The sequence below is a fragment of the Pteropus alecto genome, unplaced genomic scaffold, assembly GCF_000325575.1.
Source record: "Pteropus alecto unplaced genomic scaffold, ASM32557v1 scaffold43, whole genome shotgun sequence".
NCBI classification, from domain to species: domain Eukaryota; kingdom Metazoa; phylum Chordata; class Mammalia; order Chiroptera; family Pteropodidae; genus Pteropus; species Pteropus alecto.
Genome location: NW_006435764.1, coordinates 4,237,401 through 4,260,076, shown reverse-complemented (window position 1 = coordinate 4,260,076; position 22,676 = coordinate 4,237,401). Strand labels below are relative to the sequence as shown.

Sequence of the window (22,676 nt, the reverse complement as noted above, 5' to 3'; positions counted from 1 at the left end):
CCCGCGCTGTGTCGCCCCCGTCGCCGCGCCCTCACCCGGTCCGTGCCGCCCGCCGAACTTCACCGCGCCTCTGCCGCCCGCCCGCCAGGTACCCCGGCTCCTGCCCGCGCCCCGGAGAGAGCCAGGGAGGGGGGCTGCGGGGGCAGGGGCCTAGAGCACGGGAACCTTGAGCTCCCGCGCCCCCCAGCGGGACCCGCGACACTACTCGCCTCCACATACCCACGAGGGGACCCGGCACGCCCCCCGCTGGAAGGGCTGAGTTCCAGGACCTCCCAGAGCTGCGGGGCTGGAGCCCACACATCGCCCCATGATGTGTGAGCTCCCGGTGCAGGACCCATGGGTCCGGGTGCAAAAGTCCCTCCGCCTCCTTGGGGTGGGGGTGGGGCAGCCTTGGACACCTCCTGGCAGGAACAAGAGAGAGACACTGTCGTGGTCACCTCTCCGCCCTCAAAGTCTTAGGGGCTGGGCCGTGGAGGGGGGGTCGGAGACCCCGCTGCCCTGACTCCTTCCCTCGTCTCTCCCTCTCTGTCTTTGTCATCAGGCTCTCAGCCTCTCCACCTGTAAGATGGTGAGTCTCTGGTCCCTCCCCACAAATGCCAGAGTCTCCCACAAGAGGGAGGGTCCAGGAGGCAGCGTCTGGCACCCAGAAGCCTATCCCTGGGGACTGTCCTGTGCACACAGCTCACACCCATAACCAGCTGCATATGCCCTCCCTTGCCTCCCCATTCTGTGCCATGGGACAAGCAGCTGCTAGGTGCCAGGCACTCCATCTCTCCCCATCAGCCCTGGGAGGTGGGCACTGTTGGTCTCCTTAGGCATTCATTCATTCTGCAACATTTACTGAGCACCTACTATGCATCTAGCACCATTGTAGGGGTCATAGCCATGAACTCCGTCTGGGCTCTAAGGTAATTGGCCTTCTAAAGCAGGGCACCGGGGCTCAGAGCTTGGCGCTGGCGAGCTGGGATTCAAGCCCAGGTCTGAGGTCCAGACCTCTGCCCTCCTGGCCTCATCCAGCATACTATCTCCCAGTGACCGAGGTGATTCTCTTGGTTCAAGCCTCATCAGCACCCAAGGGCGGGACAGTGCAGGCACCTGGCACCCACGAGGTCCAAAGAAACCTCACAACTTTTCCAAGGTGGCCCAGCCTGCCCCCCCCCCCCCGGAAGACAGGCTCACCTGTGTTCACGCTGAGCCTCTGAGCAGCCCCTGTGGGAGTCAGCCAGCCTCAGAGAGGGGCAGGTGCATACGATGTCATCCAAAGAAAGCATTTTTGTGATTCAGAATATCTGAAAAGGGCTCCAGCTCCACTCCTACCAATGCCTACAGGCCTTCGAGGCCGACCCGGAGATGACAAGGAACAGATTCACCTACATATTCAGGTCTTGGCAGAACTCCATGATGGCAGATAGGTCACCAAGGCCAGAAAGAAATCAGCAGCAAACTGAGAGTGATTGGTTCATTTGTTCATTTATTCGTCTGTCAACATTTATTGAGCAGCTACAGTGTACCAGGCACTGTTTTAGGTGCCAGGGCTGCTTAAAAAACAAAAAACAAAAACCTCTGCCTCTGTGAACCAAGCCAGGGCAGACCCCTGCGTGGAGGGGGTGGCAGTGATCCCGCCAGCAGCACACGTCTTTCGGCCCCCACCCCCCAGGACACAGCACATACAGTTTACAAAGCACTCCCGCCTACACGGTCCTGGTCTTTACTCCCCCATCCAGCCTCGTCCTCTCCTGGTTCTTGGTACAGGGTCTGCCTGAATGTAACCCGAGGTTAGGCTTATATCCTTGGTGACTCAGTGTACCCCTTGGCCACCCTGCCCAACACCTACCACTCTGCCCCCCCACCCCCAGCTCTCCCTAGATCCGCTGGGTCTCGAGTGGCCCTGCTCCCTGGGCTCCAAGGACCTGGAGGAAGAGGAGGGCCCATGGGGAGGAGGCTCTGGCCCGCCGCCCCCGGGTTACTTCCCTGGCTCCTGGCGCCAGGACGTGGGCCTGGACTGCAAGGGCTGCCCCGAGGGGGCGGAGGCCCGGGCCTGGACTGTCTACTACTACAGCCTCCTGCAGAGCTGTCTGCAGCAAGCTGGCCTTCCGGAGACCCAGGACCGCAGCCAGGTGCCCCGCACAGGTGCCTGAGGGCTCTATGGAGGGGGCTCTCCTGGGGGGAGGGAGGTGCCCACAGCCCAGCTTGCTTCCGGTCCCTGTGGAGGTCAGCCCCTTCCCCCAGCCTCTGGCTAGGTCTGAAGCCAGGGAGATAAGCCAGCCAACTTCAGGAGGCAGGCATTGCTTCCAAGGGTCTCGGGTACCAGTCGAAGTCAGAGATCAAGGCTTCCCTCCACCCCGGAAGATCTGGCCCATGGGTTTGCAGCCCATGTTCTGTGGATTCAAAGCTTCTTAGAAGTGTCTTGGGAGCTGCAGTAGGGGCAGCTAGCGGTTGGCACCCAAGACTCCCCCAGTTTACCCGTTTTACACATCAGGTGGTCACCGAAGATTTTGTGTGGATGGAGAATTCATGGCTAGAATACTTGAAAAAAAATCATAGCCTTGGCCCCATTGTACGGACTGGGAAACCAAGGCCCAGAGACTCCCCCTCCCACTGCACAGGGGCCAAAAGTCCCACAGAAAGCCAGTGGCAGAGCTCAGGCTAGAACTCAGTTCTCCAGTCACCCAGGCTCCAGAGCCTTCTGAACCAGCTACAGAGAGAAGGAAGCCAGCCTCCCGGGGTGGGGAGGGGCGGCAGCTTCCCCTTCCCCCTCCAGCTTCCCCTCTGTCCCCGACTTCTTATCCATACCCGGAAGGGCCATGGGGCTGGGAAAGGTGGGCGGAAAGTCGGCAAGGGGAGCCCCGGGTGAGTTTAGCATTGTTCTCTTCCCCCGAGGCTTCCCTGGGGCAGAGGTGACCTTGTGCATTCTGGGATCCCCCAGCACCTTTCTGTCTGTGCTGCTGGAGGCTGGGGTCCAGAGTCCGGGTGAGTGTGTGCCCAAGTTCCCCCACCCCCTCCCACAGAAAGGGCAGCCCTGCCTTGGACCAGTCACATCCCAAAATACCCGTCAAGCCTGGCAACTGGCTGCATTCCATTGGACCAGCTGCCATGCTCTAAGTGGGGGTGGGTTCTGGGAGCAGCTGTTCCCCACTACCCAGGGGCCCTGGCCGGAGGTGGAGCACATGGGGGCATGAAGCCTTCCCTGGCCAGCAACTCTCCCCACTGTGCCCACAGGAAACATGCTTCTTTGCCTGTCCCCCGCTTGGCTGACGAAGGTGCCAGCGCCGGGACAGCCAGGCGAGGCGGCCCTACTGGTCTCCAAGGCAGTGAGCTTCCACCCAGGGGGCCTGACGTTCCTGGATGACTTTGTTCCCCCACGCCGCGCCACCTACTTCCTGGCGGGCCTGAGACCGGGGTCTGGCTGGGGTCGGGAGGCAGCTGAGCTTGCCCGTGACCTCACCTGCCCTACAGGAGCCACGGCCGAGTTGGCCCGGCTGCTGGAGGATCGGCTGCTGACAAGGCAATTGCTGGCCCAGCAGGGTGGCGTGGCTGTGCCAGCTACCCTGGCTTTCACCTACAAGCCACCGGCACTGCTGCAGGGAGGGGAAGCCAGCCCAGGACTGAGGCTGGTGGAGCTGAGTGGCAAAGAGGGCCAGGAGACACTGGTGAAGGAGGAAGTCGGGGCCTTTCTGCACTCTGAGGCCCTGGGTGATGCCCTGCAGGTAACAGGCTGCTGTCCCCAAGGTCTGTGCAGATGCCAGGAGGACAGGATGCGTGGGTGGTTACCAAGTCCTGCTGGGAAACTGTCCCGCTTTGGAGCCCTACTGCTGCCCCATCTCTCTGTGGCAATCCCCTGCCTTCCTACCTCAGTTTACTCATTGCTCCTATGGTATGACATCCCGTCCCACAGGTACGTGGGGTGGTGAGGAGGCCCCTTCCCCTTCCTGTTGCAGGTGGCCATCAAGCTCAGCAGCTGGCGCTGGCGGGGGCGGCAGGCCTTGCGTCTGCGGCCACGAGCAGAGGTGGGCATGGTGGCTGACACAGTGCTAGCATTGCTGGAGAAACTGGAGGAGGAGGAGAGTGTCGTGGTGGAGGCTGTGTGCCTACCTGCCCGGATGCCCTTCCCAGGTGAGAGCCGCCTGGGCGGGCCAGCGGTAGGAACTTGGCTCAGCTTCCTGGCTCTTCTGTGCTGGGCTCAGGCCTCACCACCTTCCCCCAGGCAGTCCTCCACCTGGCCCAGAGCTGGCTGTGCGGATCTGTGCTGTGGTGTGTCGGACACAGGGCGACAGGCCCCTGTTGAGCAAGGTGAGCGTGACCCAGGTTCAGGTCATGACCCCGTTGCCATACCCCGGTCCAGCCCCACTGAGCTGAGGGTCCCTGAGCAGAGAGAGGACAGGATCTTTGAGGGAGAAAATGGGTTGCCTCTAGGAGGGCTCCAGGGTCTGACACTTTTCCCCTCCCCTCCTAGCTTTCCTGCACCCCTCCCACATCAGGAGCCCTGCCTGATACCCCAAGCTGGGGCGGAAGCTTAGGGCTGAATCCTCTTCCCAGGAGGAGAGGCTGACTCGGGGTCCCTGATAAACCTCCAGTGCCTGGAGCTCTGTAAGAGGGACTGCCAAGCTGGGGAGCCAAGGGAGACTTGGGGACCCTCCTAGGTGCACAGCTGTAGGCCAAGCTGAGAGGAAGAGACTCAGCCCCGCCCTCGAGGAGATCCAGGGCTGGGGCACACCGAGGTGGCACAGGCCCGCAGGGCTGCAGGAGCTTGGAGCCCCCAGCTGGGCCTGAAAGCCTGGGCAGAATCCCTCAGGGGTCTAGGGACCCGTGTAAGTCACACTGGAGAACAGGGCCTCTTGCACCTCCAGAAGGGTCTGGCCTGGATCTTGACACAGGGGCAGGTGTGCATGGTGTGGGGGGTGGTCCTGGGAGGGCTCCTCCCAGGGCCAGCCCCCTGAGCCACACCCTGCCCAGGTGGTGTGCGCCGTGGGCCGTGGGGACCGGCCTCTACGGCATCAGAACTCTTTGCCGCGGACGCTGGAGGTGGCGCTGGCCCAGTGCGGACTGGGTGAGGCGGCGCAGGTGGCGGTCGTGCGCCGGAGCGTCAAGGCGGCGGCCGAGGCTGCGCTGGCCGCTGTGCTGGCCCTGGAGGCCGGTCTGAGCGCTGAGCAGCGCGGCGGGCGCCAGGCCTGCACTGACTTCCTCGGTGAGTACGGGTGGCCCGGGGACCGAGGCTGGGGGCCAGAGAGCGAGACCCGAAGGCGGCCCGCGCTGAGCCCGCGCCCCCCGCCCGGCCCAGGCGTGGACTTCGCACTGACGGTGGCGGGTGGCGCGCTGACTCCCGTGGCCTTGGAGCTGAACGGCGGCCTCTGCCTGGAAGCGTGCGGCGTGATCGAGGGGCTCTGGGCCGCCCCGCGCGCGGGGCTGGCGGCCGAGGAGGCAGCGGCAGCCGCGCCGCTGGTGGAGACCATGCTGCGGCGCTCGGCACGGTGCCTCATGGAGGGGAAGCAGCTCCTGGTGGTCGGCGGGGGCGGCTTCAGCAAGAAGTTCGTGTGGGAGGCAGCTCGCGACTACGGGCTCAAGGTGGGCGGGGCGCAGGGCGGGGCCAGGCTCACGCCTGCGTGGTGCCTATAGCAGTGCATCATGACAGAAAGCTCTACTTCTGGGGACGCAGTCACTGCCACACTCTTTGAAGCGAGGCGGTCTCGCTGGGGGCACCAGATCCCAGGCGCAGCCCCGCAGCCCCGCAGCCCCGCCCAGGTTAGAAGTGTAAATTCTGGTCGCTCGCCTAATGCTGTCCTCGCCTGGTGTAAGAGGATCCCGGGGTAGACGGGCTGGAGACGGGGCGCGGGCGCGGGGAGGGGGAGTGGGGCAGTGTTCAGAATTAGTGCCAGAACCCGGGCTTCGAATGCCAGGCTAAGAAGCCTGGCCCTATCTTGCAGAAAGAGCAGGTCCTTCCTTTTGAGGTTGAATCCTGAGGGCACAACAGTGGGTGCTGGGAGCAGCTTACAGATCCTGAATCAAGTTCACAGCAGTGGCCTTACACTACAGAATCTGGAGCCATTTAGGCAGAGTAGACATTCCTATTCCCACTGAATAGATAAGAAAACGGAGGCCAAATATCTAGTCTCTTCCTGGCCCCAGTCTACTACAGTGGCCTCCTCCCCGCTCTCCTACAATACAACACCCCCTTGGCAACCCCCTCCTCCCGCCATTCCTAGGCCCCTTCGCTCCCTGCCTTGCGCACTGTATTCTCCACCTGGAATGTCTCTTCGCTCCTCATGCCGCCAAGTGTTACAGTGCAGACAGCCACCCTCCTCTCCCTCTTCAGGGGCTGCCTCTGCCCTGAGTACCAGCTGCTTTGTGTCTGTGTTCCCTCAGTGGGCACTGAGCTTTGAGGGTGTGGGACCCCACTGGATTCCTCCGTGGGCATCTCCCAGCATCAGAACACATTGGGTGAATAATGACCAAGACGCTAGACTACCTGTCCCACGTCCCAAGCCCTGGCCAGAGTGAGGCTGCCTGTGGAAATGAGCTCACCTACCTGCTTCTCTCCTCCCTCCATCTTTCCGCTGGCTGGCTCTTACTCAGCTCCCAGCGTAAGCATCGCCTCCTTCAGGATGCCTTCCCTCCCCTCCAGGCCGGGTTGGGTGTTTTACCTCTGCACTTTTGTTATCCAGTCATCAACAGATATTTTTTGAGCACCTAGTACTGGTGAACTCATCTCCCCCGAGGGCCAAGACCACCTTCTGGGCCTCATCATCTGTCTCCCCAGCGCCCAGCACAGCTGATCTGGGTGTGTTGCCCTCCCTGTGGTTTCTGCAGCTGCACCTGGTGGAGTCAGACCCCAACCACTTTGCATCCCAGCTCGTGCAGACCTTCATCCACTTTGATGTGACAGAGCACCGGAAGGACGAGGAGAATGCACGGTTGCTGGCAGAGCTGGTGCGGGCACGTGGTCTGCAGCTAGATGGCTGCTTCTCCTACTGGGATGACTGCCTGGTGCTCACAGCCTTGCTCTGCCAGGAGCTGGGTCTGCCCTGCAGTCCCCCGGCTGCCATGCGCCTGGCCAAACAGAAGAGCCGCACTCAGCTGCACCTGTTGTGCCGCCAAGGCCCACCCTGGCCCTCGCCCTCCCTCCATGCTGTGCCTTGTTGCTCACTGGAGAGTGAGGCTGATGTGGAAAGGGCTGTACGCCAGGTGCCTCTGCCAGGCGTCATGAAGCTGGAGTTTGGGGCGGGCGCGGTGGGCGTGCGGCTGGTGGAGGATGCACCACAGTGCCACGAGCATTTTTCTCGGATCGTCCGAGATCTGCAAGGTGAGGCCGATCACCCTGGCATTGGGCTGGGCTGGGGCAATGCCATGCTGCTGATGGAGTTCGTTGAAGGCACCGAACACGATGTGGACCTGGTGGTGTTTGGTGGTCAACTGCTGGCTGCCTTTGTCTCTGACAATGGCCCCACCCGGCTGCCTGGCTTCACTGAGACGGCAGCCTGCATGCCCACCGGGCTGGCACCGGAGCAGGAGGCGCAGCTGGTGCAGGCAGCCTTCCGCTGTTGCCTGGGCTGCGGGCTGCTGGATGGAGTCTTCAATGTGGAGCTCAAGCTGACCAGGGCTGGGCCACGGCTCATCGAGATCAATCCCCGCATGGGTGGCTTCTACCTTCGAGACTGGATCCTCGAGCTCTACGGTGTGGACCTGCTGCTGGCTGCTGCTATGGTAGCCTGCAGGCTTCGGCCCGCCTTGCCTGCCCACGCACGGGCCCGTGGCCACTTGGTGGGGGTCATGTGCCTGGTGTCCCAGCACCTGCAGGTGCTGAGTTCCACAGCCAGTCAAGAGGCTCTGCAGGCTCTTCATGACGGCGGCCTGCTGCGCTTCAACGTATTTCTATCTTTAGAGGAGGCCCTGGTGCCTAGTGAGTACGAGGAGCCCTACTGCAATGTGGCCTGCGCTGGGTCCAGCCCGGCCGAGGCCCGCCTGCGCCTGCTGGGCCTCTGCCAGGGCCTGGGCATCGACGGGCCCCACTACCCCGTTGCCCACTTCCTGTCCCACTTCAAATAGCACTGGAGCTAGGAGAAAGGGGTAGAGTGCTGGAGGTGGGGACTGTGGTGCCTTCTGCCACCTGACGCTCTCTCTGCCTCTTCCCATGGCCCTGCCTCAATCCTGGCCCAGCCCACCCCACTCCAAGGCCTCAGGTCTGTTCCAGAGTGGCAGAGCCATTTTGACACCAAGACTCCCCTGGGCTCAAGGGCCATAAAAGTATCTCCTGCCCTCCCAAAGTCCCCAGTCCAGCCCACAGCTGCCCCAGGACTCTAGCCATGGAGAATTGACGACAGCCTCACATACCACCCACGTATCTCCCCACCCCACCCCCAGGGAGGCAGGAGTGGACCCAAATCCGGTCCGCCCTCCACACCTCTCCAAGTGTCTCCGCCATCTACAGGAGGAGAGAACCTGGCAGGCCCCTGGCCTTTGACAAATCCCAAGACAACCTGAGACTAAATCTGATGTCCTCTTAACTCTCGTCCCCTCATTTAACATATTTCAGGATGGTTCTAGAGCCTGCTGACAACTTTCGGCAGCACGCCTCCTGCCTCGTTTGGCCTGAGCAGTAGAAACAGGTGACCTGGGATCAGCAGTAATCGTCTCCCCTCTAGGTAGACATGATCGCCCCATTCTACAGATGAGGAAACAGGCTCAAAGAGGACAAAACCATTGCCCCAAGTTCATATCACGGTGGATGGAAGGTTGAGGAACAAGACGTAGGGTCCGAGTTTCTGCTTTTACTAAGTCTTACATGCCCACTCAGCTTCTAGGCCCTGCTCACCTCCCCACACTCATTCATACGTGGTCCTGAGATGTGTGAACACGCCCCTCCCATGCACCACGTATCTCCACCAAGCTTTGGTGCTTTGGCCTTTGGCACACCTAACCAGCACCAGCAGAGGAGAGTCTGCACGCCCTTCCTAAGTCAGGGGAGGCTGCTTTAAGAATTCGTCCCTCTGTGCAGCACAGGAGCTGTGGACAGCTCCATAAGCGTCCCTCTTCAAATAAAGGCTTAAGGTCTATGGAAATGTCCAGAGTCTGGGACAGGTTCTTGCGACTGGGATGATACCTCTCAGGCTCAGTAAGATGGGGGCTGGGGAAGGGAGGAGGGGGAGGTAGCTAGAGGATACCTGTGGTATCTAGAGGTAAGGATGACCGTCACACTGGCCAGGCCTTTGGGTTGACCTTTGGTGGGGGCCTGCCAGGGGCACCCACGCCAGGACCCAAACCTGAGGATCTCCTGAGGGCGGAATTACGACCAGAGAGCCACATGCAACCAGATAACCCTCCTCCAGCCTGGAGACCCCTAATGTCTGCCCATCTGAGTTCATATCCATTCAAGGCCTGGTCTGGACCAAATTCAATCCCCGCAGAGCCCCACCCAACAAAAATCCATGCCCAAATTTAAAGTCGCAGACCCGGTTTGGTGTGTTCATTCGTTCTTTTAATGAAGTTTTATTAAGCGCTTATTCTGTACCAGGTAACTGGATTACTAAATGTGCTTAAGTTGGCAACCGAGCAAACTCCAGCACAAGCCCATGTTAACAGATGGATCGATGAGACACAGATCTTTTGGGGCGAGCTGGGTGCGGAGCAAACACCGAGTGAATTCCCTGACCTGCAGAATCCTCGAGCATGGAGGCATGTAAGGGAGACCCTGATGCAGTTGCCTCCCTTTCAGGGGCAAACAGAAGACACGGCCTGCCTCTTACCATCCAGCCGGCCGGCAGCACAGAGTTCAACAGGGCTGGGGATTGCATTTACACTCATCTGTATGCGCTTCCGACTCTGCTCCATCCAAACTCAAACTCTCCCAAGAGCCAACATGGGCGCTTCCCAGCCGCCCCTCTCCGCTCCCGCTCGCCGATTACTGTGCCGGGAAGACTGAAGGTCTCGCCAAAAAGGGTTCCGTAGGTTTGAGAACCTCGACCCTCTGGGACTACAACTTCCGAGAGGCCTTGCGACGGGCGCCATGTTTTCGCCTCGCCAGGCTAAGCGGCCCCTGGAAGGAGGGCGACGCCTCTTGCGTCATCGGCGCGCGCCGCCGCCGTCGCGGAATGATAACGTACAGTTTTGGGCCCGGACTGAAGGTCTCGCCAAAAAGGGTTCCGTAGGTTTGAGAACCTCGACCCTCTGGGACTACAACTTCCGAGAGGCCTTGCGACGGGCGCCATGTTTTCGCCTCGCCAGGCTAAGCGGCCCCTGGAAGGAGGGCGACGCCTCTTGCGTCATCGGCGCGCGCCGCCGCCGTCGCGGAATGATAACGTACAGTTTTGGGCCCGTGCTGTCAGTCACAACGCGGCCAGGTCCCGGGCGAGGGGCCCGCGAGGCGGGCGCCGCCATGGCGGCGGTGTTTGACCTGGACCTGGAGACGGAGGAAGGCAGCGAGGGCGAGGGCGAGCCAGAGTTCAGCCCCGCGGTGAGTGAGCCGCTCGGGCGAAGCTCGATCCCGGAGCCATGCCCATCACCCTGGCGATGCGATCGCCTCGCCTCCGCCGACCTAGACTGGGCTCCGCTCTTGCAGTCCCCGGTCTTTCTCAGATCCCGACCCCTATTAAGCTTTGACCCCAGCCTCACCCCGACCTGTCTTCCAGGACCCCAGCCCTTCCCCTGATTCTTTCTCGCTTTTCTGCCCTTGGCCTCTCCTCCCCAGTCCTGGCCCATCGCCTGCCAGTTCCCATTTCTGACCCCTTCCTCTCCTGGGCCAAGCAGTCCAGCTTGTGCGGGAGGGATCCTGGCACCTCCCTCGCCTCTTACCCCTCGGTTTCTCACAGGACGTGTGTCCCCTTGCCGAGTTGAGGGCTGCTGGCCTGGAGTGAGTGAGGGTCGTGTTGGGGGAGGAGGGAATGGGCTGGGGAAAGGGGTCTGGGGAGTATGGAGCCTTGCCCCTTTTAACTTCCTGTGTCCACAGGCCTGTGGGACACTATGAAGAGGTGGAGCTCACTGAGACCAGTGTGAACCTGGGCCCTGAGCGCATTGGACCCCACTGCTTTGAGCTGCTGCGTGTGCTGGGCAAGGGGGGCTATGGCAAGGTACTGGCCCCGCTCCTGCCTCCCCGGCCTCACAGCCTCAGCCTTGCTTCAGCAAAGGGTTCTCAAGACAAATTCCATTTATAAATCAGCAGAGCCTCTGATAGAGCCCAGAGGCGAAAACACAAAGGAGAGAAAGGCAGATCCTCAGAATCAGATTTGAACTGTTTACTGCCCCACCCTTGGGTGGGCCTAGGCCTCTCATCCAGATGCCAGAGCTTCAGGGTGGGGCTTTTTGAAGATGGGATGTGGAGGGGGAAGTTGATCCTGTCTTCCCTGCCCTACAGGTGTTCCAGGTGCGAAAGGTGCAGGGCAGCAACTTGGGCAAAATATACGCCATGAAAGTCCTGAGGAAGGTGAGTCACTCGCTCGGCCACAGATCTTCACCGAGTGGCTGCCATTCCCGACGCCCTACACCAGGCTTTGGGAAGACAGCAGCGAGCATAGCAGAGGACATGGTCCCTGTCTTGGGCATTTGCTGGTTTATCGTCAGTCGTAATTACCGTCATGTACCACTTAACGAGGGCATAGATTCTGAGAAATGCGTAGTCAGGCAGTTTCGTCGTGCGAACGTCACAGAGGACACTTACACAAACCTGGGTGGTCTGGCTTGCCGTATACCTGGGTTGTGTGGTAGAGCCTACTGCTCCTGGGCTACCAGCATGGAAAGCGTCTCGGTGTGCAAAACAACACAAGATTAAATCCTGTGTAAGAGAATGGTGTCATCGGGAGGCACGGCAAACACGAGAAGTATGAGGCTGCTGCTGGCGTAACAGCACACTGTTTTCCAGCACATTCTTTTTTGTAAGTAAAAAGAATATACTTTAAAATAGAGATAAAAAATGTAGCCCATAGGTAAGCCAGTGGTAGTCATCTATTATCGTTATCAAGTATTGTGTACCCTGCGTAACTGTACGCGCCATACTTTTATACGACTGGCAGCGCAGGAGGTTTTTGGCGTCAGCATCACACAGACACATGTGGAATGCGTTGCTCTAGGACTTTATGCCGTCACCAGAGGATAGGAACTTTCAGCTCCATTATAATCTTGTGGGACCACCGTTGTATATGCGGTTCGTTGTTGACTAAAATGTCATCGTGTGGGGCATGACTGTGTTGTTTGCAGTAATTCTCAACCATGGAATGTTTTGCCTCCCAGGGGACATTTGGCAACGCCTGTATACATTTTAGCATCACAACTAGAGTGCTGCTGATATCCAGTGCACAGAGGCCAGGGCTGCTACTAAATATCCTGCAGTGCACAGGACAGCCCCCTACAGCAAAGAATTATCTGCCCAAGATGTCGGTAGTGCCAAGGTTGAGAAATGCTAGAGGACAAGCCAGTCCTTGACAGGAATGATTGCTGATAGCAGCAGAATTATGGAGAAATACACTGGAGTGATAGAGGGTGACTGAAGGATGATGGCTGGAGGGACAGAAGGAGCCCTGAGTGCCCACCTTCTAACCTGTCCCTGCCTCTCCAGGCCAAAATTGTGCGCAACGCCAAGGACACGGCACACACACGGGCTGAGCGGAACATTCTAGAGTCCGTGAAGCACCCCTTCATTGTGGAACTGGCCTACGCCTTCCAGACTGGTGGCAAACTCTACCTCATCCTCGAGTGCCTCAGTGGTATGAGTGCCCGTCCGGCCAGGGGCATGGGTGGGGCCAAGGAGCCAGCACTGGAAGCACTGGGCGCTCTGGGGAGGCCTGGGAAATGTGGCGTGTAGATGGCTAGGGGGCCATCCATCTGTCTGTCCATTCATTCATTCAGCAAATGTCTGTCCAGCACCTATTGTGTCCTTCACCTGTGTTGGGTGGGGGTGGATGGGAATGGTGGGAGTTTGTATAGAAATCTAGAGGGTGGTTTTATCCATTTTCTTCATGTCCTGTCCCTCTCTCCTGCGTGTCCTGCATCCAGTCAGGTCCCAGATCCAGCTGGGTCATCCTCTACAGTGTCCTGCATCCTCTCCACTCTCTTGGGGGAAGGAGAGAGGCACAGTTGCTCCTTAACTTAGACTCACCATCTCCTAGTGTCCCCACTCCCTCCCAGGGTCGTCTCAGAGGGTGGCATTGTTCCCAGCACTGCTCAGAATTCATGGCTCCCTGTAACTGCCCAGAAAAAGCGTGGCTTCCTGTTCGCCATGGAGCAGTCCAGGCCCACTTTCCCCCCCGACCCCGTCTGTACCAGGGGGGCCCTGTGAGTGCCATTCCCTGGGCTCCATCTCAGCATCCCCTTGAAGTCCCATCACTGCCACAGACTTCTGTCCCCTCACTTTGGGGTTAATTTTATCTTCCTTTGTCTCCTCTGTGAGATTTTTTGGGTTAAGCTCTCGGAGCTGTGGTCTCAGTTTGGCCTATTAGAGCCATTGTGTGCGTGTCTGTCTCCTCACTAGACTGAGCATCCTGAGGGCAATGGCTGGGTCTCTTCATCTCTGTGTCCCCAGCTTCACCCAGCACAGGGCCAGGCACCGAGTAGGCGTCGGTAGATGTTTGCTGAATTGAATTGAACCCCCACGGCAGCTCTGTGAGGCAGGTAGGGCGGGAAATACGAGCCCCACTCTCCCCAAGAAGAAACCAAGACTCGGAGAGCAAAGGAGCTTGGTTCCAGCACACAGCCGCTGACGTGTTTGAGTTGCAGGCGGCGAGCTCTTCACACATCTTGAGCGAGAGGGCATCTTCCTGGAAGACACGGCCTGGTGGGTGTTACCTCCTGCCTCTCTCCGGGAAGGGGGTGCTCCCGGGGCACCCTCGCCTTCACCCTGTCCTGTCTCTGCAGTTTCTACCTAGCAGAGATCACACTGGCCCTGGGCCACCTCCACTCCCAAGGCATCATCTACCGGGACCTCAAACCAGAGAACATCATGCTCAACAGCCAGGGTGCGCACATGTGCGGCTGCAGCTCCCGAGTGGACATCTTGCGGGAGGGCAGATGGCCCGCGGGGTGGCCTAGGACCCTGACCGCCAACGTTCTTCTCAGGCCACATCAAACTGACGGACTTTGGACTCTGCAAGGAGTCGATTCACGAGGGCGCTGTCACCCACACCTTCTGTGGCACCATTGAGTACATGTAAGGGGCAGCTGCAGCTGGCTGGGCCCAGGGGTGGGGAGGACAGCCAGGAAGGGCCCGGCCCAACTGACGGTTCCACCTGGCCCCCAGGGCCCCTGAGATTCTGGTGCGCAGTGGCCACAACCGGGCGGTGGACTGGTGGAGCCTGGGGGCCCTGATGTACGACATGCTCACTGGATCGGCAAGTCCAGCCTCCTCGGGAGGGCAGGAGTGGGGGCGGGAGGCGGACTCCCGCTCAGGGCAGGGGCAGTGCCGGTGGGAGGCCCACAAGGCTCCTTTTACCCTCCACCCCCCTCCAGCCACCCTTCACTGCAGAGAACCGGAAGAAGACCATGGACAAGATCATCAAAGGGAAGCTGGTGCTGCCCCCGTACCTCACCCCGGATGCCCGCGACCTCGTCAAAAAGGTGGCCGTCGTCTCTTCTCCCAAGCCCTGCATGAGTCTCTGAGTGTCTCTGGATTGTGGCGAGCCAGAGCCACCCCTGCTGTGTACTGTGCCTTTGGGATGGAGGAGCACCGGGTTTGGGGTCCCAGACATGGAACTTGGGGCTTAGCTGTGACAGAGCAGCCACTGACCCGGAAAAGTCTAGTCTAAATTCCAATCTGCAAACTTCAGGATGAGCTGTCCGTCAGAGGGCACGGGCGGGAGGCACCTATGCGAAATGGCACTCACCACAGCGCCCTGGGGTGATGCGGCAACCACGTGCCTTGGTGAAGGCTTCATGGGACATGGGACATTGGACCGAACCCCGGGAGTCCTGGAGTGTCAGTGGAAACCACACTCCAGAGGCCTCCTCTCTCCCCGTATCCCGCACTCCAGCCAGCCCCTAGGAACATGGGGGACACACGAGGCAGTACCCGTCCCCCAGACCCTCACCCTCTGCCCTTGTTCTGCAGTTTCTGAAGCGGAATCCCAGCCAGCGGATCGGGGGCGGCCCCGGGGACGCTGCCGATGTGCAGGTGGGTCTGGGGTCACCACGAGGGGGTGGGGCTGTTAGGGCAGAGAGTTCCTGAGGGAGCCAAGGGGGGGTGAACTGGTGGCATGTTTGGGGGCACTGTACCCACAGAGGCACCCCTTTTTTCGGCACATTAATTGGGACGATCTCCTGGCCCGCCGCGTGGACCCCCCTTTCCGGCCCTGTCTGGTGAGTGGAGGTCCCACTGGCCCAGAGGCGGGTGGAGGACCCCTGCCTTGGATGCCCCCTGACCCCCCCCAGCTCGGGTCTGCCCACAGCAATCAGAGGACGACGTGAGCCAGTTTGACACCCGCTTCACACGGCAGACGCCAGTGGACAGCCCAGACGACACGGCCCTCAGTGAGAGCGCCAACCAGGCCTTCCTGGTGAGGTCTGGGGGCCCAGTGGTTCTGGGGACACGTGCGGGGATCGTGACTGAGGAGTGGTGCGTGCTGAGCACCCCGGCCCCCCCTCTACCCGCCAGGGCTTCACATACGTGGCGCCCTCCGTCCTGGACAGCATCAGAGAGGGCTTCAACTTTCAGCCCAAACTGCGCTCCCCCAGACGCCTCAACAGCAGCCCCCGGACCCCCATCAGGTCGGTACCTCAGGGCAGAGGCGGGCATGAGATCAGTTCCAGCTCTGGCTCTGCCGGCAGCCCTGGGGTGGGTGGGCACCCAGGCAGCTGGGGAAGTCAGCCCACCTGCCCGCCCTGGTGCCAGTAGGTGAAGACTCTGCCTTCGTTTCCCCTGCAGCCCCCTGAAGTTGTCACCCTTTGAGGGGTTCCGGCCTAGCCCTGGCCCACCGGAGCCCATGGAGCCCCCTTTACCTCCTCTCCTGCCGCCGCCACCACCCTCAAGCACTGCCCCTCTCCCCATCCAACCCCCCTCGGGGACCAAGAAGTCTAAGAGGGGTCGCGGGCGCCCTGGGCGCTAGCAGGCCGAGTAGGGATGAAGACAGCTATTGGGGCCCTTCCCTGCAGGCTGTGAGGACAGTGGGACCCTGGGGCAGTCCCAGAGATCGGGGAGTGTCCCGGGGTACTGGAGTGAGTGTGTGAGAGCATGTGTCTCTGCTGGGGGTGGCTGTGCCCCTGAATCATGAGCGTGAGGGGCTGCTGCAGCGGAGCTGTGCCCTTGCAGAATTAAAGTATCGCATCATGGCACTGACTTGGCTCCTCCTTTGGGCTCTGGGGACTGGAGTGGGTGGGGTTGTGCCTGAGGAGCCCCTGCTTGGGGATGAAGGGTCACTACAGGATCCAGAACCACGGGGCTGGAGGGGTTTTATTTGAGAGGGCTGCCCAATGCCCCTGGGAATGGGTGGTCCTTCCTGGAGGGAGTGGGGATGTACAGCTTTGGGGACAGCACTGGGGGGAGCAGAGTGACAGTCTGAAGTTCTCCGTGTGGGGATGTGGGTGACAGTGGGTCCAGGGCAGGCTGCGTCCAGTCACGGCGGCTGGGGAAGCGGAGGCACGGTGACGGGAGCGGGGCCCAGGGCTGGCCCTACAGCGCAGTGACGTGCAGGCCCTGGCCCCCGGCTGTCGTAGCACTGTCGTCCCAGGCCGCGCTGCCGGCAAAGGCGTGCAGGTCGCTGAGCAGGGCCTCAGCACTGCCTGCCGAGCCCTCTGGCCCCTGGGAGCTGAGGCCCAGGCCCGCTTCGGCGTCGCCGTCGTGTGCTTCCTGCCCGGGTTCTGGGCCCTGCCGTGGGCGGGGCTGCTCTCCACACTGCTGCTCCTCTCCCTGGGGCTCCGCCTCGTCCCGGTCCCCATCCAGGCTATAGTTGTTTTCTACGTCCTGCTCATTCTGCCACTCGGGGTCCTCATCCGGTGACCCTGGCTCAGCCCGGGCCCGAAGCCAGCGGCCCGGAGGGCTGGCCCAGAGCAAGCGGCGGGTACGGCCCCAGAGTGCGGCGCCCAGGCGCGCTGGGTGATAGTAGCCCCCCGAGTCGCGGCTGAGGCGGCACCAGGCCAGGGCCAGGCCTGTGACCAGCAGGAGGAGCAGCAGCAGCAGCAGGACGACAGTGACAGAGCTGGAGCCCGCACTGTCCTTGGTACTGCCACCTGAGCCCAGGACCCCCGGCAGGGCCAGCAGTGTCCCAAGCCCTAGGGCACAGGGCAGGTCCTGTGGGGAGACAGACGGGGGCTCACCACCTGGGCTGGGGACCAGGCCGTGGGCAGGCTGGGTGACTGGGACCTCCATTGCCTTTTGGGCAAAATGGGGACAAACAGAAAGCCCAAGTCCTTAGTCAACAAGGCCCTGTGAGATGTGGCCACTTCCCTCCCTCCCACTGCACCTCATAAGCCCGCTTGAGCAGGGGGCCCCTGCCCGGAGTGTTCCATCTGACTTCTTCCTCCCAGCCACATGGCTTACCTGCTCACCTCAGCTCAGAGCACAGCAGTGAGGCCAGCCGGGCCTGGGTCACCACCCTGACCTTTCTCCTACAGCCCCACCCAGCCTAGCTCTACTCCTCCCCACCCCAACCCAGTAGATAAGCTGCTGTGTATTGGGTTTACTGTTTTATCTCCCTCGACCAGAATCGGCTGCAGGAAGAGAGGGATCTGTCTGGCTCAACCAGATGCATAGTAGGTGCTCAATAAACATTGGCTGTCAAATCTCTGCCCGCGGGGTGGGGGAGCCTGCAAGGCAGGTGTTGGGGCTGGCTCTTCCTGAGGCCCTGGATGGAGGAACCAAACCCATGACAAGTGTTTAGCCTCCACTTGGCTGGGCCCCTCGGACTCCTGTCCCTCCCAGCCCCTGGGGACTGCTCCACTGCTGCCCCAGCTGCAGTGTTTCCGTTCAATTCAACTTTGCGTCCCTGGGGGCCTTGGGCTGAGGGAGGCGGGTGCAGCTGCCAGAGGAAGCCTGCGGTTGGAACAAGGCAGGTGGGGGTGTGTGGGGGAAGGGGTGCTGAGGCACAAGCAAGACACCCCTCGCGGGCTGTCCGCCCAGGCTGCAGGGATGCAAATGGGGCTGTGCCCTAGTCCCAGCTCACGAGCAGCGGAACAGGTGAGGGTCTATCAGGGGTCTCGAAGTGGGGCTGGGCCTGGAGTGGGGCACATGGGACCACATCCTGAGTCCCAGGGAGGCCCAGCTTCTGCCCCATGCCCAACCTGGCTCTCGCCTCTGCCCCAACTGGTTTCTTTTGCCCCGGACCCCAGTAGGGGGAATCCTTCCTTAGCTCCCAGGTCCAGACATTCCAGCCCTGACCTCCTGTCACCCCCCCACCCCAAGGCCCCAGCGGGCTGCCGCGCTCACCATCAGTCTGCGGGCCTCTCAGCGCCGGGCGCCCACCTCCAGCTCTGGTTGTGCAGAGTGAGAAATGTGCTCTCGCGCTCAACTGCAGCTAGGGGTTACTTGACCCGACGCTTCCGCTTCCTGCCTGTAACACCCAACCCAGAACCTCGCTGCCATAGGCCCCTGGGGGACCTTGGGCTTCTCGGGACCACCCTGACCCACGCCAGAGCCTCACAGGTCTCACTGGGCGAGGTTGGTGCTCTGGGCTCTGTGACCAGGCCTCCGAGAGGAGGGACTGGGCACCCAGCTCAAAGTGGGACACGGCCCTAGAGATTCCCACATGTCTTCTGCCTCAGCTCCTTCCTGGCAGAATTCAGGGAAGCTATGGCTGTGGGGGATGCTCACGGCCCCAGCCTTTCTCCCAGACAAGACCCCTGCGGGCCTCACCTGTCTCCACTTCCAGACTTCCTCTCCCAGCCCCACCTTTGCAGTAGAGTGGCAAACCTGGCTTTTAGAAAGTGAATTTTATTTGGAATGAAAATATAGAGCCCATCCCTCCCACTCCTCCGGGAGGGAGCAGGGGGCGGGTGGGCGTGTGGAGAGAGGGTCCCTCACATAAGCTCGCCTTGGTACAAAAATCCTCCACAGTAACAAAGACAAAAGCCAGGCGGTGGCTCCAGCCTGGCCCACAGGATGGATCAGGGTGTGGGCTGGCCCCGAGCCTGCCCCAGAGGCCCTCGGCAGGGGGCAGGGGGCAGGGGGCAGCCAGCTATCGGTGTGGCCTGCCAGCAGAGGCTGAGTGAGAAGTGGGTGGAGGAGGAGGAGGTGAGGGGGCGTGGCATCCACTGGGCCTATGGTCCTAGGCGTCCCCATTCTCCATGCGGCCCAGCTGCTCCTCCAGGCGGCCGATGCGCTCCCCTTGCTCCTTGACCAGCGCTCTCAGTGCCCGCAGCTCCCGCATCACCTCCTCCAGTTTCCCAGCCTCCTGCAGGGACATTGGGTGGGGGGGTCGGGGTCACAGAGCTGCAGCCCTCCCCAAACCTACCACCAGGCAGGGGCCTGAAGCTCAGAGAGGGCCGGCAGATGGCTCAGGCACACCGCACACAGGGCTTCCCCAAACCACCTCACCCTGTGCGGCACGTACCCCGGCCCCAGCGAGGCTGCTGCTGGGGGCAGTCGTATGGGTGGAGGTGGCAGGTGTGGAGGCCGCCAGGCGCGCGGAGCCCGGGGCCACAGCAGGCCGGCTGTCAGACAACACGTTCCGCCGGCTGACCTTCAGGTCCCGCTGTTTGCTGGGCACGTAGGCCTCCCGCAGGGAGATGAGGATGGGGTCGGCGTCCCGCCCGCTCACCCACTCCTCTGCCTCCAGGGCCGCCTCGGGCCCGGCCGTATCAGGGTACAGGTCATCCTGGAAGAGGTCCGACTGGGCAGAGGGTGGGGGAGGTCTGGATCAGCTGAAGGGACACCGTCACGGTCCTCTCGTCTGGACCTTTTCACTCTCCTGGCCTCCGGGCCTGCACCCTGTCAACCCGTTCTCCAGTGGCCTGGCCCCAAGTCACGTTTCGAAACTGAAAACTTGCCCTTCCCTTCCCTTCCGCACACTGCCATCCCTCTGAAGCCTTCCCCAGCCTTCCTAAGCAGCGCCAGCTAGGGGGCCTGGTGGGACTCTGGGAGCCACAGCTGTGCCCACGACTGTGAGCACCTGGGGCAGCCCTGTGAGCCTTGTTCGCAGCTGGGCTCCCTGGGACGCGCTTGGCACGCTGAATGGTGCGCTCAGCAAATGCTGGCTGCAGAAGGATGAAGCACGTCCAAGGCTCTTGGCTGGGCATCTGAGGCCCAGCCACATGTGGCCTGATCCCCTCCCCACGGGGGCCTCCACTGCAGCCAGACTCCCTGTCCCTCTCCATTCCCACCTCTGTGCCCTTCGCCTGGCCTGCTGCCCACCCCTGGAGGGCCCTGCACCAGCTGTGTCGTCAGCTGGCTTCCTACAGGGAGGCCTCCAGAGCTGTCTCCTTAAGGCTTGTCCAGGGCGGGGCCTCAGCTCGCCCTGCGTCTCATCCCAGCTTGCCCCCTGCGCAACACAGCCCAATACGCTGGCGTCTGTCTAGCTCACTGACTGTACCCATACTCGGCCATATTCCATTCACAGGCCTCACCCTGGTCACCCCCGAGTGGCCTGTTTGCTAGACGAGGGAGCGGGTGGACAGGGGAATGGGGTGGCCTCACCTTTCTTGGCACAGTCATGACAATAGGCTCGCACTTGCGCTCGTGCAGTTTGTAGAATCTGGAAAGGGAGAGGAAGGAGCTGTGGATGGAATCTTCCCACCAGCCCTCCTGGCTTCCTCTACTCTCCACTTCCAGGCCTCACTCTAGCACCTTCCAGAGACTGACCCCTGACCCTGGGGCCTTCTAGAAGCCTCCTATAATCTGACCTCTCACCCTGATGCCATGGCCTGGCCCCTGCCCCTCAGGCCACCCCCCTCCCCCACAGCTGGCTGCCTTGGTGGCCTCTCTTACCGGGCGATCTCGCACTTGCTGACCTCCAGGCCCCTCTTGGGCATGCTGCCCATGCCCCTCTGGGGCTCCTTGCTGGTGAACGTGTTCAGGAAGTGGATGTAGGGGGGCTCATCTGTGATCTCAAAGTACCGGATGCTGGAATCGCCCTGTGGGGTGGGAGGGGGCAGGTTTCAGCGCTCGGGCACCCCTCCCCGCTGCCCCACGAGCCTGCCCAGCCCTACCTTGCCACAGACGTAGACCACGCTGGTGTCAGGGTCGTAAAAGGGCAGCAGAGCCCCGTTGCTAGAGTCCAGCTCCTGCAGGGCCATTGGTTCCTCGAGGTTCTCCTGGCACGTGGGGGTAGGGGGCAGTCAGGCCAAGCCAGAACCTTCCCTCTGCCTCCCTTGCACAGCAGCCAGCATAGCCCTACCAGGCCAGTGGGTTCTCTCCCACCTCTAAGACTACCCGCATGGTGTGCCCCGCCAGGCCCGCCTGGCCCCTCTGCTCCCAGCCTACTCTAGGCCTTTAGACAACTCCCAGGTGTCTGAGCGAGTGCTGAGAGTCCCCACCACACAGGAGCACCAGCCCCTGTCTCAGGGGACCCTGGAGGTCATGATACAGAAGTGTAGGGCTATGCATGGAGCACTTCAGGGAAGGGCTGGGAGGCTTCCTGGAGGAGGGGCTCTGCATTGGGCCTGGAAGGGCTGCTGGGTGGAAACAGGCAAGCAAAGGAGGGAAGGCGGCAGGGCTCCGGGTCCTGAGAGCCTCAGGTGCCAGGCTGAGAACCCGGGAACCACAGACCTCTCCACGGTGACCCCTGATCTCCTCGCCCAGGGTGGGACCTGTCTCGAGCCTGCCCCCTCAGGCAGGGCATGGCCACTCACTGGGTCCCAGAGCGCCAGCTGCCGCTCGCTCATGCGGCTGAAGCCGGTGGTGAACACCTTGCCATCCGCCAGGAAGATGGCCCGCATGGGCCGGGCGCCCTCGTGAGCCTTCTCTCGCTCCTGTCAGGGGGACAGAGTAGTCAGTGCAGTGCCCCAGCAGAGCCCCTTGGCCTGTCCATTGCCATCCTCACCCTCTAGGCCCACGTACCGCCACCAGGATGCCCCGGCGGGGGTCGATGATGCGCACGCTCTTGTCCTTGCAGGCGGAGCAGAAGAGGCTGCCGTTGCGGTTCCAGCTGACATTGTAGATGAGGTCGGGGTGCAGGCTGTCCAAGCGGTACAGCTCCTCCGCCGTGCCCACGTTCCAGATGAGCACCACATTGTCACAGCCTGCCAGGCAGGCGGCCATCAGCCCACGGTCCCCTTTGACCACCCTCCTGGGACCGGACCCAGCCTCTTGCCCGCTGTGGGCCTCAGCTTTCCCTTTTGTCAGATGGGTCTGGGGGAGGGTGTGTGTGGAGGGGCGGGGGCAGGGGAGAGGTGCAGACCTGCGCTGAGCAGCACATTGCGGGCCGTCGGGTGCCAGGTGACGATGCCCACTCGCTTGGTGTGCCCCTCCAGCACCACCACGGGCTCTGTCAGCGGGGAGGCCAGCCCATTCTCTGGGATCTGCCACACCTGTGGGAGGGGCGAGGCCGCCAGCTGAGGCCCCTGCTCTGCCCTGCCTCCCGCAGCCTGGAACCATACATGTGACCCCAGTCCCATCAGAGCCCCACAGCTCACCATGACTGTGCAGTCCTCCGAGCCGCTGGCGATGACTTCGTCGTTGTGGGGACACCAGTCGATGTCCAGGACAGGTCCCGTGTGCCCACACACCGTTGGGTAGGCCTTGTCAATGCGGCCCGTCTGTGGGCACGAGGGAGATGGTCAAGGAGGATCCAAGGCCCCCAGGCTCTGTCCCTCCCAGCGCTTGTGTCCCTCCATGG

The 22,676-nt window shown here is 61.6% G+C and overlaps 4 protein-coding genes across 10 annotated transcripts in view; 2 read left to right on the top strand and 2 right to left on the bottom strand.

Annotated features, from left to right (window-relative positions):
• Positions 1-6: 6 nt before the first annotated feature.
• On the top strand, positions 7-9,053 carry CARNS1 (carnosine synthase 1). 6 transcript variants are annotated; one of them, XM_006911023.3, is made up of 10 exons: positions 21-88; positions 542-568; positions 1,857-2,130; positions 2,881-2,970; positions 3,220-3,707; positions 3,939-4,113; positions 4,205-4,290; positions 4,954-5,185; positions 5,279-5,562; positions 6,805-9,053. In XM_006911023.3, exons 2-10 carry the CDS (start codon positions 566-568, stop codon positions 8,038-8,040), a joined length of 2,868 nt encoding a protein of 955 aa, XP_006911085.1. In that variant the 5' UTR covers positions 21-88; positions 542-565; the 3' UTR covers positions 8,041-9,053. The 6 variants fall into 6 exon arrangements, with proteins under 6 accessions (XP_024902122.1, XP_006911085.1, XP_024902119.1 ...); XM_025046351.1 differs by having other exon boundaries at positions 4,954-5,562; XM_025046354.1 differs by lacking the exon at positions 542-568 and having other exon boundaries at positions 7-88; positions 4,954-5,562.
• A 1,232-nt stretch (positions 9,054-10,285) lies between these two features.
• Positions 10,286-16,246, top strand: RPS6KB2 (ribosomal protein S6 kinase B2). 2 transcript variants are annotated; one of them, XM_006911022.2, is made up of 15 exons: positions 10,286-10,444; positions 10,800-10,840; positions 10,937-11,057; positions 11,342-11,410; positions 12,539-12,686; positions 13,696-13,753; positions 13,834-13,934; positions 14,035-14,125; positions 14,216-14,306; positions 14,425-14,532; positions 15,023-15,085; positions 15,193-15,270; positions 15,360-15,467; positions 15,566-15,678; positions 15,836-16,246. In XM_006911022.2, exons 1-15 carry the CDS (start codon positions 10,367-10,369, stop codon positions 16,014-16,016), a joined length of 1,449 nt encoding a protein of 482 aa, XP_006911084.1. In that variant the 5' UTR covers positions 10,286-10,366; the 3' UTR covers positions 16,017-16,246. The 2 variants fall into 2 exon arrangements, with proteins under 2 accessions (XP_006911084.1, XP_024902017.1); XM_025046249.1 differs by lacking the exon at positions 15,193-15,270 and having other exon boundaries at positions 15,836-16,242.
• Positions 16,247-16,342: 96 nt separating this feature from the next.
• PTPRCAP (protein tyrosine phosphatase, receptor type C associated protein) lies at positions 16,343-18,675 on the bottom strand. Its single transcript, XM_006911021.3, has 2 exons — positions 18,332-18,675; positions 16,343-17,197 (listed from the first exon to the last, which is right to left on the bottom strand). The coding sequence occupies exons 1-2, from the start codon at positions 18,332-18,334 to the stop codon at positions 16,580-16,582; spliced, it is 621 nt and encodes a 206-aa protein (XP_006911083.1). The 5' UTR covers positions 18,335-18,675; the 3' UTR covers positions 16,343-16,579.
• A 140-nt stretch (positions 18,676-18,815) lies between these two features.
• Positions 18,816-22,676, bottom strand: part of CORO1B (coronin 1B) — a 4,419-nt gene continuing 558 nt past the window's right edge. Inside the window, exons 2-10 of the mRNA XM_006911020.3 lie at positions 22,474-22,596; positions 22,239-22,368; positions 21,899-22,080; positions 21,691-21,810; positions 21,049-21,153; positions 20,828-20,973; positions 20,537-20,594; positions 19,455-19,733; positions 18,816-19,295 (exon numbers count right to left, since the gene is read on the bottom strand). Of these exons, the coding sequence (XP_006911082.1) occupies positions 19,170-19,295; positions 19,455-19,733; positions 20,537-20,594; positions 20,828-20,973; positions 21,049-21,153; positions 21,691-21,810; positions 21,899-22,080; positions 22,239-22,368; positions 22,474-22,596 (1,269 nt within the window). The 3' untranslated portion in view covers positions 18,816-19,169. The remainder of the gene's footprint in view (positions 19,296-19,454; positions 19,734-20,536; positions 20,595-20,827; positions 20,974-21,048; positions 21,154-21,690; positions 21,811-21,898; positions 22,081-22,238; positions 22,369-22,473; positions 22,597-22,676) is intronic.

Coding starts and splice junctions, on each gene's coding strand:
- CARNS1 (XM_025046351.1), top strand. Junction 2,131..2,880: donor CAGCCAGGTGCCCCGCACAG/GTGCCTGAGGGC, acceptor TCTTCCCCCGAG/GCTTCCCTGGGGCAGAGGTG. Junction 3,708..3,938: donor CCCTGGGTGATGCCCTGCAG/GTAACAGGCTGC, acceptor TTCCTGTTGCAG/GTGGCCATCAAGCTCAGCAG.
- RPS6KB2 (XM_006911022.2), top strand. CDS start 10,367: ATGGCGGCGGTGTTTGACCTGGACCTGGAGACGGAGGAAGGCAGCGAG. Junction 14,126..14,215: donor TGTGGCACCATTGAGTACAT/GTAAGGGGCAGC, acceptor CCTGGCCCCCAG/GGCCCCTGAGATTCTGGTGC. Junction 14,307..14,424: donor ACGACATGCTCACTGGATCG/GCAAGTCCAGCC, acceptor ACCCCCCTCCAG/CCACCCTTCACTGCAGAGAA.